A 21,181-nucleotide genomic window follows, 5' to 3' on the forward strand; every position below is an offset into this window, starting at 1 on the left:
GATGTTTATCACCTTGTCTAACAGGTCCTGTGCGTGTCTCTACGTGGGATCTCACCTATAACAGCTAGTTTGATGTTGTTTCTCACATATAACAGCTAGTTTGATGTTGTTTCTCACCTAAAACAGCTAGTTTGATGTTGGGATGTTTCTCACCTATAACAGCTAGTTTGATGTTGGGATGTTTCTCCAGGGTGTCCCTGTACAGCTGCACTATCTGCTCAGCACTGGTGACGGGGGGAGAGATCTCCAGTGCCACACACTCTGCACCTGTGGGTGGGAAATCAGCAGTTTGAGAATCAATTTATGGACCATACGACATGGCCCGCTTGGTCAGTGAAGCGTATGTCTGGACCATTTGTGCAGTAAAAAATACTGTTACAACCAGGGACTCACTACCGTAGGTCTGTATTGTGGAACTAGAACCAGGGAGTCTCTAACCTGGATCGTAGGTCTGACTGTGGGACTAGAACCAGGGACTCACTAATGTGATTCTAACCTGGAGCATAGGTCTGGAGTGTGGGACTAGAACCAGGGAGTCTCTAACCTGGAGCGTAGGTCTGGACTGTGGGACTAGAACCAGGGACTCACTAATGTGATTCTAACCTGGAGCATAGGTCTGGACTGTGGGACTAGAACCAGGGACTCACTAACGTGATTCTAACCTGGAGTGTGGGACTAGAACCAGGGAGTCTCTAACCTGAAGCATAGGTCTGGACTGTGGGACTAGAACCAGGGAGTCACTAACCTGGAGCGTAGGTCTGGACTGTGGGACTAGAACCAGGGACTCACTAACCTGAAGCATAGGTCTGGACTTTGGGACTAGAACCAGGGAGTCTCTAACCTGAAGCATAGGTCTGGACTGTGGGACTAGAACCAGGGAGTCACTAACCTGAAGCATAGGTCTGGACTGTGGGACTAGAACCAGGGACTCACTAACGTGATTCTAACCTGGAGTGTGGGACTAGAACCAGGGAGTCTCTAACCTGAAGCATAGGTCTGGACTGTGGGACTAGAACCAGGGAGTCACTAACCTGGAGCGTAGGTCTGGACTGTGGGACTAGAACCAGGGACTCACTAACCTGAAGCATAGGTCTGGACTTTGGGACTAGAACCAGGGAGTCTCTAACCTGAAGCATAGGTCTGGACTGTGGGACTAGAACCAGGGAGTCACTAACCTGAAGCATAGGTCTGGACTGTGGGACTAGAACCAGGGACTCACTAACGTGATTCTAACCTGGAGTGTGGGACTAGAACCAGGGAGTCACTAACCTGAAGCATAGTTCTGGACTGTGGGACTAGAACCAGGGAGTCACTAACCTGGAGCGTAGGTCTGGGCTGTGGGACTAGAACCAGGGAGCCACTAACCTGGAGCGTAGGTCTTGATCACCTCTGCAGTGAAGCGGACGGCTCCGTAGGTCAGGTTTGAGACCAGAACAGCGTCTCCGGGCTGGAACGGGAAGGACTTCAGGACGGAGTTCACAGCTGGGAACCGAGGAAACAACAACAAGGGGCAACTCATGTTATACAGCTGAATCTCACAAACACAAACAAACACAATCTTACACATGGAACGGGGAGGACGGAATCCACAGCTGAGGACACAGTAAAACTGTGGTTAAACAGGCTGTACATATACACAGGCACAAACTTACACACAAACTTACACAATCACTCACAAACTTACACACACACATACATAATATAATATCCATTGCAAACTCATGCCTGAAGGCTAATTGCAAAAATACATGTATGGAAGTTCAATGATGATAATGATACAATAACAAAGTGGACATTAAGTGAAATAGGGGTCATCAACTAGTGATACTTCTAAATTAAATCTAAAATGAATACTATTGGGTTTGATTTCTTTTCTGTACTAGTATGCAGTGGAGGATGAAATTCCCGACAATTTGGGAGACATATGTGTTGCGTGGTGCTAACAGAAAGACAGACACACATAATCACACGTACCCAAACTTACACACACATACCCACACACTTACACATACATACACAAACTTACACACACACACACACAAACTTTGACACACACACACATACACACACAAACTTACACAAACACACAAACACACACACACACACACACACAAACTTACACACACATACACACACACATACACGTACATACACAAACTTACTCACACACACACACACGAACTTTGACACACACACATACACACACAAACTTACACACACATACACACACACATACACGTACATACACAAACTTACTCACACACACACACAAACTTTGACACACACACACACACACACAAACACACACACACACAGACACACACACACACACACAAACTCACACACACACACAAACTTATCACACACACACACACACACACACACGACTCACCAGTAGTGGGGTTCTGTATGAACATGAGGTTCTCCTTCTTGGCCCCTACAAACTCGGCCAGAGCAGACACAGATTCCTGGAAGAGTCGGGGGGTTGTTTCCCGGAACCAGCGGTCCGGGGTGCGCTCTATCTCCAGATGGAGGCTGGACAGTAAAACAGGGCTGTTAGAAGATCAGACTTCAGTAGCATGGACTCATTTCTCAGGCCTTGGCACTGTGTTTGTCCCTCAGTAAGACATCCGGAGCGGGAGTTCCTGCTTAGAACTTTGTTCAGTCAGTCACCCAGACAAGTTTTGTAGTGTCAACTTCCGGCATAATGATAGTAGTACATGAAGTTCGCACTTATGGGTGATAGCCTGAATAAAAGCTCTCAACGGGAACTATGCGGCTCCAGATGTCTCTATAACAGGGGTGCCTAAGTAACCATACGATCCTAATGGAAAACATACGATCCTTACGGAAAACATACGATCCTTACGGAAAACATATGATCCTTACGGAAAACATACGATCCTTACGGAAAACATACGATCCTTACGAAAAACATATGATCCTTACGGAAAACATACGATCCTTACGGAAAACATACGATCCTTACGGAAAACATACGATCCTTACGGAAAACATACGATCCACTACTAAGAAACATACGATCCTTACGGAAAACATACGAACCACTACTAGGAAACATACGATCCTTACGGAAAACATACGATTCACTACTAGGAAACATACGATCCTTACGGAAAACATACGATCCACTACTAGGAAACATACGATCCTTACGGAAAACATACGATCCACTACTAGCTACAGTATCAGCGACTGTGGTGCGACAGATGTCTGTATCTTCAGGAATGAGACCAGTCTAATACATACATCACACTAGTCAAAAGTTGACAGATGGAACTGATATCAAGAAGAGACTTTGTTTGGTTTTGACGTACCTTTGCTGTTTCTCCCTCACTTTGCGGGGAATGGCCCCGTACGACCCGTGGTTGCACATAGCCGTGCCGGCCTCAAACAGGAAGTGGTCTTCCCTGCACCTCACCCCAAACTCCATGTCTGGTGTCGGGCTGGCCTACGCAGGACAGGGCTTCTCCTGGATACAAGGTGAGAAGCTGTGATCAGTTGGGTTGGGGTGCGTGGGGTCAGCATGTTCGGTACTAATAACTAGTAAGTATCAAAGTTTTTGTTCAGTATCGGCAAGTGTGAATATTAACCCCTAAGAACAACATTCAGGGTTCTAATACTTCTAAGCACAGCGACAGGGTAATATGTCAGAGGTCAAGGTCCCTGACCTGTAAACAGTTTCTGACCATTATCATTTTTGTGTAACAATGTCCAGACTTACTAATTAATATGTTTATGTCTTAGGGGCCTTTACCTTTGACATAGGACCCACAACTCATGTCGCTGCACATGCGTAATCATCATCATCATCATCATGGGTTACCCCCATATAACCCTGCAAGGGAGCTGAGGTCCCGGGTTAGGGCGGGCAGCCCTCCTGCCTGGTGCGGAAGCTCTCAACTGTGGGAGCACTTATAATTATTACCGCGCCAGGCAGGGAATTCCACTCCGGAATTGTTCTAGGAAAATATGAGTACTTGTATGTGTCTGTTCTTGCAAAGATTGGTTTGTACTTATGTTGATGGCTGCCTCGGGTTCGCCCTTGGGTCGGAATCAGTAGGTTCTGTGTGTCTATGTTAATCTTGTTGTTAACTAACTTGTAATCGGTACCGTGAACGTTATTAGATTAAAATACCCGCCGTGTGGTTGGGCGGCCCAGGCAGGCTGTAACGTGACTTATATAGTGCCTCCCGTTGTCGTGCAGTCAGGATTGAAACGTCTCTAAAGACCGCTAAACAGTTCGATAGTTCCTCGCCTGTTTACTGACACGCCGAACATGATTTAGCTGTGGAAGACCTCAGCTGCACCGACCTGGCACAAAACCTAACTTTGTGGGAGATCTCAGCTGCACCGACGTGTCACAAAATCTAACTTTGTGGGAGATCTCAGCTGCACCGACGTGTCACAAAATCTAACTTTGTGGGAGATCTCAGCTGCAGCGACGTGTCACAAAATCTATCTTTGTGGAAGATCTCAGCTGCACAGTCGTGGCACAAGATCTAACTTTGTGGGAGATCTCAGCTGCACAGTCGTGGCACAAGATCTAACTTTGTGGGAGATCTCAGCTGCAGCGACGTGGCACAAAATCGAACTCTGATCAGGGCCCCAGCTGCAAAGATAACGGTTGCATGAGATCTCTACCGTTGCACTCCTCGCGCATAGCGGCTAACATAACGCTTTATCCAAGCAATTAAACATCCACACTGGAATAGAGGCGCTCCTTACCTGTAACTTAAGTTCTTGTAGTTGTTGTTGTTGTTGTTGTTGTTGTTGTTGTTGTTGTAGTTTGTCCCGTCACCACCTGCACCCCTTGCTCCTTCTGTACCCCGACCTCGCCAGTCACCTTTGACCGGGGCGGGGCCTGGTAAAAGGTCAAGAGGTCAGAGCATGAAGCCTCAAAGCAGATGTTTGAGAGGCCGGGTTGTGTGTAACAATCGATTATCGTGTCAGACTGGAATTTGTGTGCCAGACTTCGTCCGGAAAACGATAGCAATTTTTGTACCGAAACCCGGAGAGCAGCTATGTACGAAGTAACGTTATAATATATATTAGCCGGTGCGACTATACACGAAAAAACGTATTTACTTGTAATACATACTACAGAAAAACATCGTCTATGTATTACAAGTAAATACGTTTTTCGTGTATTGTCGCACCGGCTAAATATATATGTGCAAATATATACATATGACTTTTTAGGAATCTATTTGGTGGTGTATGTCCGACACCCACTGGCGTTCTAAGATCATTTCTTCGTGCATTGAAACATCGCTATCTTTGACTATAAAAACGTGGTAGACATGACTATAAACCTTACTATACTAGGTTTTGTGTTTGCGAAAGCGGACTGATTCCCCTAGATACCAGTAACGACTTTTGTTTGATGTCCATATTAAACTGCTGTGCACGCCCCTGTGGTACCGTAAAGTAGAAAATGTTCGCATGGATGTAATTTCGAGACAAAAAATGGAGTCTTAGTGGTGGCAAAGGCGGACAGAACACAAAACAAAAATCTCCCGGTGATTTTATATATGCAATGAAGAGTTCACTACAAAAAACCACCCTGAACATTTTCCCTTTTGAGTACTAGTATTCAGTATGTGGGAAGGTCGAATGGAAATTTATCATGGACCTCCTAGCAATAGTCTGTGGTACTGCAGGAAAACGTCAGTTTGGTCATATGTCTCTTGTATTCTGGACATGCCATGGTTATCATTCTTTAATGGCAGATAAGTCTTGAAATCAATGCGAGAGGACCCCCCCCATACAATTAACAAACATTCAAAAGTGCCCCCCATGGAATTGACCCCCCCCCCCTCATGCAGATATGCCCCGCTATGTCACATATATGATAGTCATGATGATATATCCATAAGAAATACTACGTAAAGCGGATGGATTGTGCAATTTTTATTTTTATTTTTCATTTTATTTGAAAAACTTGACAGAATGATATTGCGAAATGACCAAATGTCCGTCCTGACTTAGTGCCACTCCCATTGGACGGAACAGTCCATGTTCCTCCTGTGTTATCACGTGTGTCATAAATGTACCGTCGGAACCAAACATGGAAACACGATGATTGCCGAACTCAGCCACGATGATGTTATCCTCGCTGTCCGTGATGACACAGTAGGGGCTATCCAACTGACCATGGCCGGAGCCAGATGACCCACACGTGTAGAGATGACCACCGGATGGGTCAAATACCTTGATGTTGTTGTTCCTGTTGTCACTGATGATGATGTGGTTACTGCTGTTCACGGCCACACGAAGGGATGAACTCAACTGCTGTTGACCTTGACCTTTGCCACCGAACTTCACCATGACGTCACCGCTGGGACTGAGTGCAAAAACTTGGCACCCGATAGTAACGATGATTCGTCCCAAGCCGTCAACAGCGATACCTTTTGTATCTTCACCTGCAGCTGCTCGTTTCACCTGGATGACACGTGAACACTGCGTGTTCAGCACGTGAATTCTGTTTCCGTTTCCGGTCACCAACAGCTCACCGTTTGTCAGTGCTGCCACACACGATGGCTTGAACCACAAATCAAACTTGTTCTTAAAGGAACCATCTTTGTCTAAGATCTGCAAACGTTCGTTGTAAAACTCGGCCACTACAAGGAATCCATCTGTGGTAACAGCTAGGGAGAGCGGTGTACTAAACTGTCCGTCTCTATTGCCTTCTTTTCCAACAGTTTTGATGTGGTCTAAAGCGGGCGCGCTACTACGACTCATCACAACGTTTGTTCGTACTTGCTTTGTTTGAGATGAACCTAACATCGGTATTCTTGTTTTCCTTACTCGGCCAACAAGTTTGGCTACTTCCGCCATCACGTTATCTTCCTGAGGGTCTAAGGTAAAATCTTCGATACTTTTGATTAGTTTGACAGCCTTGTTTATGGCGTTTTTGTCTGAGGTTTCATCCAGCCGTCTGGTCAGTTCTCTGGCCACCGACATGACCTCCGCTGGACTCCCGTACTCCAACACGTTGTCTGTGAACTGGACACAGCTCTTGGCCGAGGCCAGGTCCATCTCAGCTGCCTCCATGGCGGCTTGCAGCTGTTTCTCCCGAGCAGTATTCATGGTGTGAAGCTGACCGATTCGATCTTGCTTTATCTTCTTAACGGCATTGATGATATTAGCCGCCTGTTTTTCAATCTGCTCTTCTGTACGCTGTACCTGTGAAGACCAGTTGTCCTTTATCGATCGCAACTCGCCTACCCACTCCTCATGCAGGCCTACTGTGTTCTTGACCGTTGCAAGTTTTGCCTTGATCTTTGCCCCCTCACTTTCAACCGCCTTCTCTATCTCCACGTACTGGTGATCTTTGTGCACCGTGACCACACAGTGCAGACAGATGAGCCGGTGACAGGTGTCACAGTAGAACTTGTGCAGTTCATTGTGAGTCTCACATTTGGAGGTCTCCCTTGCCCTTTTATTACCAGACTGCATATCTTGAACTGTTACAACTTCGTGAGCTCTTGTGCCTTTGAGTCTTCGATGAGCGTCGTTACACACCTGACACAGGTAGTCGGTACATTCGAGACAGTAAAACTTTGCAGGTTCATCCTTCTCACATCCCATACACGGAACTCCGTCTTCTTCTGGTTCCGATGCTCCCCTTTTTGCTGACCACTTGGACTGTTGTTGTAAAATGTCGTGCAGTTTGCCAACAAGAAAGTTGGACTTTAGCCCCTGGACGCCATTTTCTGGGAGGGGCACGTCCTGTCGGCATATTGGACAGTCCAGTTTTCCTACCGGCTCTGCGGCCAGGAGCCTCTCCAAACACGGCTGGCAGAAGGTGTGAAGACACGGCAGCACCTTAGGCTGCTTGAAGTTCTCCAAACAGATCTGGCAGACTAGAAACTCGTCGGTAATTTCGCTGATTGCGTTGGACGCCATTATTCACTCAGTGCGCATGTACTTTGGAACTCGGCCTACTCTTACATAATACAATGTCGAGATGGGGCTAAACAAATATACTTTTGCTTTATTGACCGTTAACTCGTGATACCTGGGATGTTCCATTGATTTATTTGTACTTTAACAAGGAGTAAAGTGCAACGAATACATAGAAGGGCATGAAATATTTCATACTAATAGCTATTAGTGGAACAGAACAATATATTTACCCAGAAATATTTTCATTATGACATACAGTATTTATATATAAATAGAAAAAATACATGCTACTATTCCGTCTATTCTATATCGTATTTGATACATTGAAAATTAGCGCCCAGTTTGCAAAGTTCCAATGATATACCGGAAATGTGACCCATCAAATTTCCCTGACACATTTCATCTGTGGGGTCTGTGATGTCATCATAGTTCTCGACTTTTTGCTGTGAAAGCAATGCAAGCGTACAGGAATATGACAAGTTATTTACCAGTACATACCTCATACGAAATCTACCACTTTTTAGCTACTCAAGGCACTAACAATGTACAGAGGCGTACATGGAGAAATATGACTTAGCTAATACAAATATAGCTTTTATTGGAATTGATCTGACATCGTATGCAATGTTTTAAGTAAACCAGTCAACTTTTTTTTTCTTTGAAACTTTACGCTTACAACAGACAAGCAGCCCCAAAGCACCTTGTACAGTCACATTGATTTGTGAGTGAGTTACATTCATAGAACACATAGTGGATGTATTCATACATCTTTAATAGAGAAGAAGTTTATTTGCAAGTTCGTGCCCGAGGGCTAATTGCGAGTACATGGTATGAACATAGTAGATATACATATTAACAATGGACAGTTATGAACAGTTTTCTACTCTAATACTAGTGTTGACTCTATTGGTGGCCATGACGTTGTATGGAGTCCTCGCACGGCAGTGAGATTTCAGACCTTTCCATGTCAACTCGTGTTTTGAATAGTTTTAAGGGTTATCCAAGATATATATATTAGGATGTCTGGGTTATTCTGGAGAAGCGGGCACTGGCTTTAAGCCCAATGGTTTGTTTATTTTCGCATTTTCATAAATAGGGTCTATCAACCCTATGACAGCCTTATCTGCAGTACCGCTCTCGGCCGCCCTTAGAAATGTGGCAGAACGACCGCGAAATTGCAAAATTTCTGTGTTTGGGGGAATGGGGAAATGGTGCGGTGAAAGGCTCGCAAAGGGGTTTGAATTGTTGAGGCTTATTTGAGATTTCAGTCCAAAATATGCCCATTTAGAGCTAAGAATGACAATATTTAAGACATTTTACAAACAAAGCAACGGAGCATTAGGTCAAAGTTGATGTACAAATGTAGATACATCTATTAATAGGTACTTGGTATTGTGCCAATGTAGTATAATTGGTGGAGCGTACATGTTCTATAAAATGTTTTAAGTGAATTATATTTCTAATTAGCAATTACTCAAGCAACTAGATATAATTTTGGAAACGGTCAGATGTGTCAGGTAGAATCCGTGCAGTGACACTAAAAAATAACGGATGCTAGTTGAAACGTCTGACTGTTTCCAAAATCACATCCAATTACTTGAGTAACTGCTATTTGGTGTATCTTATTGCCTGGATGTCTAACCTTCATGGAAGTATATGTCCAACTTTATGTTATTCCTGTGACGCGAAAACGTTCGATCCGGGTGTTCCGGAGCGTGTGATAACTTTCCGTATCACATCCCATACACGGAACTCCGTTTTAAGTTGTATCACACAGGCTTCCTTCGAGTGAATCGAACTATTTCGAACGGGCCGAATACAGCACGGTTGAAAATTCGAATACCGGATTCTGACGTTAGAATTACTGTTGTTACAATCTTTTGTTCGAGGACACAACATTTTCTCAACTTCTGGTGCATTTCGCATCGAAATATGTGTTTTCTCAGGTGGGTATGCATATGACATAAATAAAATACAACATGGTGTATTCCGCATCACGCTCGGTCCCAGCCGTGGGTCAGATCAACCTCAGGGCGATCCTTCCCGTGGTCGGGCTGGTACCTCGGGTAATACGGAATACACCGTGTTGTATTCTGTATGTATACCACTGTTTCAGTAACTGTTATATGCAATATATACCTTATTTTTTCTTATAATCTGGCACATACACTTGCTGTTGTTCACGACCTAATGCCATCACTAGTATCAGTATTTACGACTGTTACTCTACAAGGAAAGGAAATGCTTTAACATATAACTTAATAGAATTTTATTCGTCTATTATCTGGCACATGCTTGTTGTTGTTCGCGTCCTTGCTATCACTATGCAGTAGAAGCCAGTTAATTGCACAATGGATTAACGCACACTTCCGTTAATTACTGCACATTGTTGTACTCTTGTGCTCCTGTAGAACCAGCGTGAAATGACAGCTTAGTTAGTCATGAATTATTAAACAGGCGGGCAAATTGGAGGCGTCGGCACCAAGGTCGCCGGTATTGTCTGACGATTGTTCGGAGCCATACCTACGGTATCCTCTCAAGCGTGCATACATCGGGCGGTTGGATCGCTCTTTTTGCCGTACAGTGGCATGACAGGTGTGGCGGAACTACCTGCCGTACGTGTGTTATGACAGGTGTGCCGGAACTGGACGCAGAGACGTTCTTGAACTGGTACCTGACCGTGTTCCTGACGCTGTTCGTGGCCACTGGCATCCTGGTCATCCGGGCGGTCTGCGAGTACCCGTACATCCGGGACGTTAGGGCGGCCTACGACTACCCGTACAGGCAGGACGTCACGTTAGAGGGCGGGCTGGGCAGGCTTGGAGACGGGTAAGTTGTTAGTTTGGTGGGGAGTGTATGCAGTCCTCCTAAACCGCGTGTGTTACGGTGTTGGCTATATAGATACAGAAGCTGGTGGGTTACACCGAAGGGCGGTTATACCGGCTATATAGATACAGATGCAGAAGCTGGTGTGTTACACCGAAGGGCGGTTATACCGGCTATATAAACTCGGCACAAAAAGTTTGGAATATGAACTTTGGCTGATCATATTTCCGTTGTTTTTGCATCAATTTTAATGTGTTATATATCAATAGAAAGCGTGTGTGATTTCCTTTTATATGGTATCAAACTCCTCATGATTTTAAATTCGTGAAAAGAGCACCAGGGTTACTTACGTCAGAGGGTCAAGAAAAAAATGTGCCCAAATTTCAATTTTTGTGTTCAACTCTGTATCATCCTGCTTGTATGGGTGTGGGTGTCAAGGATTCAATCTATCCTTTTTTCACGTAATCTTTGGTATACAGAACATCCAAGTTTATCTTCAACATTTGAGGAGAGTATATGTGTATTTTGGGTGTTGGATGACCGATTCGAAGTGTGGATGCGGCAAGGAGAATGCCACGCCGACTGTCGCACGGATAGAGCGTAACAGCGCGTAGCGCTTGTTGTGGTGTATGTATGGCTGCCACAGGAAAAACAAGGTTGGCTATCATCCCAGACAAAACAACCTCAATACCGTGAGATACAGGGACACCATTCTCCATTCAGTATTCAGTCGCAATGTCTTACCCCTTCAATATGGGGTCGAATGACATTCTGTAAGATTACACTGCCCGTCCACGCACACAGTCTGCATTGATCCTTGCTCTGTGTGACGGGCGTTGTAGTCTAACACATGCAGAATTGCATTTGGTCCCCCACACACGCTGACGAGGTATGACATTGCGACTGCATGGAAAATGGTGTCCCTGTATCTCACAGCATTGAGGTTGTCTTGTCTGGGATGAGGGTGAAGGCTTCGTTTTTCCTGTGGCAGCCATACATACACCACACCATGACACTGCCTCCACCAAGCGCTACGCGCTGTTACGCTCTATCCGTGCGACAGTCAGCGTGGCATTCTCCTTGCCGCCTCCACACCTCGATTCGGTCATCAACAGCCAAAAGGGCACACATACTCTTCTCAAATGTTAAAGATGAACTTGGATGCTCTGTATACCAAAGATTACGTGAAAAAAAGGGTAAATTGAATCATTGACACCCACACCCATACCAGCAGGATGATACAGAGTTGAACACAAAAATTGAAATTTGGGCACTTTTTTTTCGTGACCCACTGACGTAAGTAGCCCTGGTGCTCGTTCCAAGAATTTATAGCCATAAGGAGTTTGATACCATATGAAAGGAAATCACACACGCTTTCTATTGATATATAACACATCAAAATTGATGCAGAAACAACGGAAATATGATCAGCCAAATTTAATATTCCAAACTTTTTGTGCCGAGTTTAGATACAGATGCAGAAGCTGGTGTGTTACACCGAAGGGCGGTTATACCGGCTATATAGATACAGATGCAGACTGCCAAATTCCTGATCATTTTGCTTTATTCCTCATGACACAGGAACTCAGATATACATTTTGGTCTACAAATGGCAAAAAAAGTGGGCACATCCCGTACCTGTAGACATCTTCAGACCAAATACAAGACCATAGGGGCCCGAAATATGCATGTTTGGAACATAAATGGCCAAACGTTGTGCATTCAAAAAGCGTCGACGAATTCTTATTGACATATATTCAATGTAGCCTGATTTAACCGCGCTTCTCAGGCCCGTCATACTGCCGCGCCGATCAGCTTGGTGGGGAGTGGGTCTAAAACGCGGGAAGGCGCTTACCCGCCGGTTTTCCATATATGGATAATTACATGCAATCGTCATCCCCGCGCCGCACAGCCGGCTTTCTGTTGCTGGGGATCGGGTGGCGTTGCTATGCAGGTGATTGACATCGGCACGGGTCATATCTGTTTGCGATCTCTTTGATTTAGACCGTCGATCTTCAAGAAATAAAACATTTTATCTAAAAAAGTAAATGGAGAGTTTGTCGTAATTTTTTTTTTACAAAATGAAGTGAACTGAAAGCATATATACTTTCGTTAGCAAATAACACAAATTCGTTACGAGCTGAACTTTGCTGCATAATTTCACAATGGTATTTATCAATGTTATTTTACGCTACGATTTAGAAGTTTGCCCATAAAATATACAAAATGGTTACGGCATTCACGTTGTGCTACGATGTTACACAAGACGTTGATAAATAAAATGGAGTAAACCCACGAATTTCTCGGCAGAAATACATTCAAATTCATAGCGTCAAAGCGCTATAAGTAAGGCGTTTTTTGTGAGCTACAAACAAATCCGAATCAAACCCTCATTTACAAGAATTCGCCGCCACCCCAGCGTACAAACAACAACAATCAAATTTTCAAAATGGCGCCATCCCTCATTCCCTGCCTGTAGCTGTAGCTGCCGCATGATTCTCACATTATTTCTGCAATGCACGAAGCAAGGTCGGCAACTTCAAGAGTCTGGCGATGTTTTTGTGTGAAAAGTTTGCGATCTTGATTGTTCCATGGCGGGCGGGCGACTTCCAGAAACGTCTTCTTGGTGGAATGCGAGGCCGATTCGAGATTCGCTGACGTCCCTCCCGAGTTTTCGCTGCCAAAATGGAAGTTTCGCAATCTTGGTCCTGATTCCGGACTATGGTGGTGGTTCTCGCTACGTTTTCTCTCGCTGCTCGCCGCCTGTATGGCTTTCTCGACAGCAGTATCAAGTCTGTTGTTGTCGTCGTTGGGTCGGCAGTGTCGCCAGATTTACGGCGGCCGTCAAGCGCGTTTTGAATTCACCGCCGAGTCGGTACGGTACTTGTTTATTATTCAGAACCACACGCACCGCCGGCGTGTATTCTATTTCTATTCATATATTTTTCGGACTTTAGGCCTGTAAACTACCAAGTCTTATTCTAAAAGGATTTTAGTAATATTCATGCAATTTCAAAATTTAGCGCCGCCTTCACATCGCTGAAATTAAGTGACTCCATTTCCCCCCAAACGCTATAATTTCCAAACGCAAGATTGAATGGATTTACATCAAACAAACAAGCAGGGTGTGGGTGGGATGATCACATTTCGCACCCGGGCTATCACCGCCCCCCCTGTCTGGCCCGTGGCGCCAGCGGTGACAGCGTTAACAAGTTAGTTTCCATGGTAATAGGGGCTCGACTAGAATCCAGGCCCACCATTGGTGTTGAAACATTCCACAACGGTTCCCCGGGCTTATAGCAAGCGGCGCACAAACTCCGCGGGGAGGAGTCTACAAGCTCCGGATAGCGGAGTTTGCGTTACACAGACTATATTCAATGCAATTCTCTATTTCATTCCAGGTCACTTGTTTGCAATACGAGGGCTCTAAATATATATTTGTGTCCAAAATTGGCCAAAAATCTGAATGTAGTAAATTTCAAGGTCGGGATAAAAATGGTAAAACCGAAACGTCTGGGTGTCTTTGTCAATCTAACCTCATGCCAAATTTCAGGTCATTTGGCCCCAGATGGGAAAAAGTGGAATCCCTTTTTAAAGGACAAAAAGAACAAGGAGGAGAAGGAATGTGACAAAACAATGTATTATTTCAATCCTTCTGTTTAATTCAAATAGACCAATTTGAAAGAAATGTGATCAATATAAACCACGTAGTTACAAAACTTGTATGGAATGTAACGAAACATGATGACGCATGATGACACGAGGTTTAAAGAGGCTATAAAATCTATATCTTTATTCGTGAGCTCCCCATTTCACCTCCCATGCCAGCCCGGCACCAGACGCGCCTGTAGCGGACATCGCTACAGTAGAGGACGGGGACACCTCGCTGTTCCTGAGCGACGCCGCGGAGAGACGGCGCTCCAGCGTCCTGCTGGTCAGGAGCGGCTTCAAGAAGAAGCTGCGCCGGCGGGCAAGCAACCTGGTCTAACGTGAGGGCACAACGAGGTGCGCTTGGTACTATCCAGATATACAGTATATATAAGTTATACAGTATATGTGACGCAGTATATGTTATATTTGGCATACGATACGCAGTATACGTTATACAGTATGTACCATATACAGTAAAATCATACGGCTATACGGGACACGTAAGGAGTTATTTCACGGGATAGTCATTTTGTGTGTCACTTATCAGTGCCATTATTGGAACAGCCGATTTGTTTCCTTTCACATTTTGCTGGTGTAAGGTAAGCTAGTGTAAGGTAGGCGTCGCCATTGATATGTACCAAAAGGCAGGTTTTCACCGATCGGAGGGAATGTAACTGTACATGTAGCTGCGGTCGCTTTGCCGTGACTCGCTGTTTTGTACATGTAGCTGCGGTGGCTTTGCCGTGACTCACGTTTTTGCACATTTCGTCGCCGTGTCTTTGTTGTGCCACCTGTTACCGCGGCCGCACCCTACTAATGGTGCTGTTCTTTATTATGTCATCATGAATGATTAAACCGTGGGGAGGGCAACACCCAAACGGTTTAAAGGCCTTCCGTGTTTATATATGTAATACATGTAAACTAACATAGTCATCATTTTATATCTACATATATAATTGACAGGTAAAACGAAACGATGAAACAAAGAAACAACAAAAGTTTGCAGCTATGTTTACCCAGTTAAATTTCATACTCTTAGAGCTTTTGTACCATACACATATACCGCGTGTTGTAGATCTAATGTGTATTTTGTACAAATGCATGCATATCCAGTGCTCGACCGTCTGTACACCTGCGGTGCCATGAGCGATGTCCCATAGGCGCTCCGCCTGCTGTTGTTATCTCTGTGTAAAGTGGAAGAGACCAATGTTCTATTCTCTGTCTCAGTGTCTGGCCGTTTGCAAATCTATAGACCCATGTATGATGTGCTGTATGCGCTCCTCCCGGATCGAGACGGGGGCAGCTATAGGTATCTCTGTTTACAGTGCAAGAGACCCATGCTTTGTTTCCTGCCCACAGTGGTCAGACCTGGACATGTGCGGTGTCCAGTAGGCGCTCCTCCCGGGTGGAGACGGGGGCAGCTATAGGTATCTCTGTTTACAGTGTAAGAGACCCATGTTCTGTTCCCTGCCCGCAGTGATCAGACCTACGGACCCATGAGCGATGACCAGTAGGCGCTCTTCCCGGATCGAGACGGGGGCAGCTATAAATATCTCTGTACACAGTGTAAAACAATAATGTTCTGTTTCCGGTCTACAGTGACCGGCCGTTTGCAGACCCATGGACCCATGTGCGATGTGCTGTACATAGTTATCTCTGTGTTAAGTGTAAAAGACCAATCAATGTTCTGTTCTCTGTCTACAGTGACCGGCTGTTTGCAGACCTGCGGACCAATGTGCGATGTCCAGTAGGCGCTCCTCCCAGTTCGAGACGGGGGCAGCTATAGTTCTCATGGTGAACGGCATCACGGGCAGCGTCCGGGAGACCACCATGAACGACCTGCGGCTGGACTACGGGCTTCGCGTGTTGGAGCCGGGGGCCGAGCGGCCTGACAGCGGGCAGGGGTCGGACAGCGGCCCGCCCAGCCCGCGCCTACCGCCCGGTGCTCACGGGGACATCGACGAGGCGATTTCTCCGCTGCAACTGTCACATGTACAGGCTGTATTATTTATTTATCAATTTTATTTCTTGGTTTTGCTACGACGATTCATTGTGTATATCAAATATGATTTACTATTATGATATATTGTATCATCTATAATTTACTTCCATATCAATGTTTCTTAATATTTAGTTTTGTATCCCATGGTTGGCCACTATGACCTTGTAAATCAGTCACATGTCAGAAGGGACACTCCGCCTGTCTCCAAGATCAATGGCTGAATAAACTAAGGACGGCAGCCTGGCTATGCGCGGTGCCACTGACTCCCGGCCGTGCTGTTTTTTGTTGTATTACTTGATGTCATTTGTGATATGATTTTATATCTTTTGTCGTATGGTTTGATGTTTTAACGAGTAACAACACCAAAGGCACCACCCGCAGGACAGCCGCCTGGCGGTGCGTAGCGGCACGGCACCGCTGACCCCGTGGCCTGAGAAGGACCCGGAGCCGGGCCCACACGTCCGGAGCGACTGGAGACCCGGCGCCTGGAACTGGGTCGGGTACGCGGCGGGTTCACGGGCCCAACCAGCAGCGGGACCGCAGCCCCAACCGCTGGCAATACAGGCGGCAGAGCTGCAGGCTCAACCAATTGAAGTACAGGTTCAAAATTTAACTTTCAAAATGTGTTATTTTGGATATTGTAGAGACACTAAATTGTACTTGGGTATGTTTTCAATTTTCTATCTCTATCCTAATATCGAAAAAAACTTTTACGACTTTCTAGGCAGCAGATTCGAGACCGTACCCGATGGCAGGTCCGAAATCATCGGGACTGCAAAAAGCCACTGGGCTGAGACCTGGGGAAATGCTCGTGCCGACACACGGGGCTCCGGTCTACCGCACGGTACGTTACACATACGCACACGCACGGGGCTCCGATCTACTGCACGGTACGTTACACGTACGCACACGCACGCACGGGGCTTCGGTCTACCGCACGGTACGTTACACGTACGCACACGCACACACGGGGCTCCGATCTACTGCACGGTACGTTACACGTACGCACACGCACGCACGGGGCTCCGGTCTACCGCACGGTACGTTACAAGTAAGCACACGCACGGTCTCAGATCTACCGTACGGTACGTTACACGTACGCACACGCACATACGGGGCTCTCATCTACCGCACGGTACGTTATAAGTACGCACACGCACGCACGGGGCTCCGATCTACCGCGAGGTACGTTACATGTTCGCACACGCACGGGGCTCCGATCTACCGCACGGTACGTTACATGTACGCACACGCACGCACGGGGCTCCGATCTACTGCACGATACGTTACACGTACGCACACGCACGCACGCACGCACGGGGCTCCGATCTACCGCGAGGTACGTTACATGTTCGCACACGCACGGGGCTCCGATCTACCGCGATGTACGTTACATGTTCGCAGGTGTCCTTTAACAAGAAAATCCCAGTCTGCCATACCTTCCACTGTACTGGAGAACCTTAAGTACTAAAAACAAATGAAACTTACACTCAGGTATTGAGCAGCTTTTACTGTACAGCCTTCACACTGATCTTCGGATACGAAGAAGCAGCCATCGCCATAACTGTACAAACTGGTTTGTTACTTATGCGGAGTTAGGTGATACGCTCTCCTACTTGCGTCTGTGATACTTACATTCTTCTTCCCACCTTAAGAAGAATCGCGAGACGAATCTATCCAAGATGGTGAATCTGCTCGGCATCGGTGTGCTGCTAGCATTCATGATGTCCGGAGTCGCCTTCGCCATGATGTGTGAGTACGAGACACTTTCACTTTCTCCGTGACGCGTGAGTACGAGACACTTTCACTTTCTCCATAATGTGTGAGCACGAGACACTTTCACTTTCGCCATAATGTGAGTACGAGACACTTTCACTTTTGCCATGATGTGTGAGCACGAGACACTTTCACTTTCTCCATAATGTGTGAGCACGAGGCACTTTCACTTTTGCCATGATGTGTGAGTACGAGACACTTTCACTTTCTCCATAATGTGTGAGCACGAGGCACTTTCACTTTCGCCATGATCTGTGAGTACGCCTGAGACACTTTCACTTTCTTCGTGATGTGTGAGTACGAGTCACTTACGTCGAGACACTTTCACTTTCTCCGTGACGTGTGAGTACAAGACACTTTCACTTTCGCCATAATGTGTGAGTACGAGACACTTTCCTAATAATGTACGCCCGAGACACCTTTACTTTCTCCGTGATGTGTGAGTACGCCTGAGACATTTTCTCTTCCTCCATCATGTGTAAATGCACCCGGGATAATTTTGCTTTCTCCGTAATGTTAGAGTACGCCTGAGACACTTTCCCCTTTCTTCATGATGTGTGAGTACACCCGAGACACTTTTACTTTCGCCATAATATGTGAGTGTACCCGAAACACTCTCTCTTTCGCCATAATGTGTGAATACGCTCGAGACACTTTCACTTTCTCTGTGATGTGTGAATACGTCAGAGACACTTTTACTTTTACACTTATGTTTGACTTCTTATGTTATTTGGTTCTTTGTAATTTTGTATGGATTCCTGGAAGAGGTAGGAACTTTTACTTGCTATTTGTAAAGAATAATCGAAATAAACAAACATGTTACTCAATGTCCGCAGTGCAGTGATTGAACGCTGATCTGAATGTTGTTATTATTTATTGTTCTCAATGTTTTATGTGTTTCTCAGTTGTGAACTTCCCCGTGGCGTGGCCCGGTTTGACCTCAGCAGTGGGGAAAGGTGAGGCAACATTTCCAGCTCTAAGCTTAATCGTCTGCCGTGTGGATTTTACTTGGAATAAGAGTATTGAGGATACATGTTCAGTCGGTTGATAATATCACGAAAGAAAAAGACTTTAATCTGGTAGTGATAGTACCCCCCCTAACTACACCACCCCCCTCCCCTCAGATTTTGTGAAGGTGGCGACGCCCAGCAGTCTCCGTCTGCAGTGGGACCGCGTCGGAGGGGGGAACGACGCTGAAGGGTACAGCCTTTACATCTGGGACCTGCCCTTACTCTCAGAGGTCACCCTCCCTCCGGTAGACGTGGGCAACGCCAGTGAGGAGATTGCCGACTTTGGGGGACTTCAGACGCGCTCCACGTACAAGGTAAGGACAGTATCGGTTAAACTCTGAATCATCACGACCGCATGCAGCACTTGGCCATATTCTGAGAAGGATAACGTACTTTCAAACCTCCTTAGCCCTTTAAGGACTGGACAGATTCCACACTTAAAGACGCCTTGGGTCGACTTAAAGTGTGAACATCGGGCCCATGTCTGTCCGCCATGTTTCGGTACCTCTGGGAAAGTGTGAGCCTGGTAAAATCTTTACTGCGTGGGAACCATCTAGATTTGCATTTATTACAATCGCTGAATATGTGCTGATAAAAAGTGTTATGTTTACTCCAGGTGGAAATCTACACGAAATCGCTAGGTGGCGGTGTTTTCTCGCAGCTGCTGTACGGAGGTACCTACACGACAGGAGTCGGCGAGACGAGGATCGGCGTGAACGTGTCGGCTGTGTACCGCGGGGCCGTGCCGCCTCCATATACGGTCACGGTACGGCGGGACGGGGGCGCCACAGGCAGACTGTACAAGGTGTGGGCTTTATTTGTACAGGCTGTACCAATAAACTAAAGGCCCATAACGTGCCGGCTGTGTACCGCGGCGCGGTGCCGCCTCCGTATACGGTAACCGTACGGCGGGACGGCGGCTCCACCGGGAGGCTGTACAAGGTTTAAAGACTAAGTTATATCAAAGGTTGAGAAAGAATAATGGGGAGAGACAATGAGAAGGACAGCCACTATAGACATGGGGGGGGGGGGGGGAGAGTTAGAATGTTGGCATTGCTAAGTCACGATGAATTCCCGTGTCCTACCTATCAAGTACCCACGTCTATCCCCATAGGTCTCGCCAGCGCAGTTGGGGACCAGTCAGGCTGAGTACGAGGTGACGGGGCTGGAGCCGGGCCGGCCGTACCGGGTGGAGGTCTGGGCGGTCCGTGCGGACGGGGAGGAACGGCTGGCATACCTCTTCATGACGAGCACATCCAGCCAATGACTGGCCTCTCTCTTCATGGCGAGCACATCCAGCCAATGACTGGCCTCTCTCTTCATGGCGAGCACATCCAGCCAATGACTGGTCTCTCTCTTCATGACGAGCACATCCAGCCAATGACTGGCCTCTCTCTTCATGGCGAGCACATCCAGCCAATGACTGGCCTCTCTCTTCATGACGAGCACATCCAGCCAATGACTGGCCTCTCTCTTCATGGCGAGCACATCCAGCCAATGACTGGTCTCTCTCTTCATGGCGAGCACATCCAGCCAATGACTGGCCTCTCTCTTCATGGCGAGCACATCCAGCCAATGACTGGCCTCTCTCTTCATGACGAGCACATCCAGCCAATGACTGGCCTCTCTCTTCATGGCGAGCACATCCAGCCAATGACTGGCCTCTCTCTTCATGGCGAGCACATCCAGCCAATGACTGACCATATATTTAAGGATAGCATAGAAGTCTCAATACCTTCCGTTGCAATAGACCGATTGGGGGACAAAAGGTACTGTGGCAAATAGACTTTAGTATTTCTCGTCCAGGTGGTAAACGGACTTTTAGGAGTCTCACTCTCCTCGCTCTTGTACTGGAGCGACCTAAAGTCTAAACTAGGGAGGATTTGGCGCAAACACTTTCTCAACTCTCACCGTAACATCAAGGCTCGAAACAAGGTGGTTTTCCAAGTTTACATTCTCTTTATTCGGAACTCCGTACGATGTG

At 46.4% G+C, this 21,181-nt stretch overlaps 4 protein-coding genes across 4 annotated transcripts in view; 2 read left to right on the forward strand and 2 right to left on the reverse strand.

The window, feature by feature from the left end:
- Positions 1–3,496, reverse strand: part of LOC118420097 (probable L-cysteine desulfhydrase, chloroplastic) — a 25,143-nt gene extending 21,647 nt beyond the window's left edge. The window contains exons 1-4 of the mRNA XM_035826800.1: positions 3,339–3,496; positions 2,393–2,535; positions 1,366–1,482; positions 154–267 (exon numbers count right to left, since the gene is read on the reverse strand). Coding sequence (XP_035682693.1) covers positions 154–267; positions 1,366–1,482; positions 2,393–2,535; positions 3,339–3,454 — 490 coding nt within the window. The 5' untranslated portion in view covers positions 3,455–3,496. The remainder of the gene's footprint in view (positions 1–153; positions 268–1,365; positions 1,483–2,392; positions 2,536–3,338) is intronic.
- Positions 3,497–5,952: 2,456 nt separating this feature from the next.
- On the reverse strand, positions 5,953–8,163 carry LOC118420098 (tripartite motif-containing protein 2-like). The gene has a single exon (XM_035826801.1). The coding sequence runs from the start codon at positions 7,930–7,932 to the stop codon at positions 5,953–5,955; it is 1,980 nt and encodes a 659-aa protein (XP_035682694.1). The 5' UTR covers positions 7,933–8,163.
- A 7,970-nt stretch (positions 8,164–16,133) lies between these two features.
- LOC118420099 lies at positions 16,134–17,912 on the forward strand. Its single transcript, XM_035826802.1, has 3 exons — positions 16,134–16,401; positions 16,793–17,034; positions 17,906–17,912. The coding sequence occupies exons 1-3, from the start codon at positions 16,150–16,152 to the stop codon at positions 17,910–17,912; spliced, it is 501 nt and encodes a 166-aa protein (XP_035682695.1). The 5' UTR covers positions 16,134–16,149.
- Positions 17,913–18,083: 171 nt separating this feature from the next.
- Positions 18,084–20,481, forward strand: LOC118419181. The gene is made up of 5 exons (XM_035825513.1): positions 18,084–18,163; positions 19,093–19,143; positions 19,312–19,511; positions 19,814–20,002; positions 20,312–20,481. The coding sequence occupies exons 1-5, from the start codon at positions 18,094–18,096 to the stop codon at positions 20,462–20,464; spliced, it is 663 nt and encodes a 220-aa protein (XP_035681406.1). The 5' UTR covers positions 18,084–18,093; the 3' UTR covers positions 20,465–20,481.
- Positions 20,482–21,181: the final 700 nt, after the last annotated feature.

This window comes from Branchiostoma floridae, chromosome 7 (assembly GCF_000003815.2).
Source record: "Branchiostoma floridae strain S238N-H82 chromosome 7, Bfl_VNyyK, whole genome shotgun sequence".
In the NCBI taxonomy this organism is placed as follows: Eukaryota; Metazoa; Chordata; class Leptocardii; order Amphioxiformes; family Branchiostomatidae; genus Branchiostoma; species Branchiostoma floridae.

Bases quoted from the DNA above. Each gene is read 5' to 3' on its own strand.
- LOC118420098 (XM_035826801.1), bottom strand. From the start codon at position 7,932: ATGGCGTCCAACGCAATCAGCGAAATTACCGACGAGTTTCTAGTCTGC.
- LOC118420099 (XM_035826802.1), top strand. From the start codon at position 16,150: ATGTCCAGTAGGCGCTCCTCCCAGTTCGAGACGGGGGCAGCTATAGTT. The intron at 16,402-16,792 runs GTACAGGCTGTA...CACCACCCGCAG, and splicing joins CTCCGCTGCAACTGTCACAT to GACAGCCGCCTGGCGGTGCG.
- LOC118419181 (XM_035825513.1), top strand. From the start codon at position 18,094: ATGGTGAATCTGCTCGGCATCGGTGTGCTGCTAGCATTCATGATGTCC. The intron at 18,164-19,092 runs GTGAGTACGAGA...TGTGTTTCTCAG, and splicing joins AGTCGCCTTCGCCATGATGT to TTGTGAACTTCCCCGTGGCG. The intron at 20,003-20,311 runs GTGTGGGCTTTA...CTATCCCCATAG, and splicing joins CCACAGGCAGACTGTACAAG to GTCTCGCCAGCGCAGTTGGG.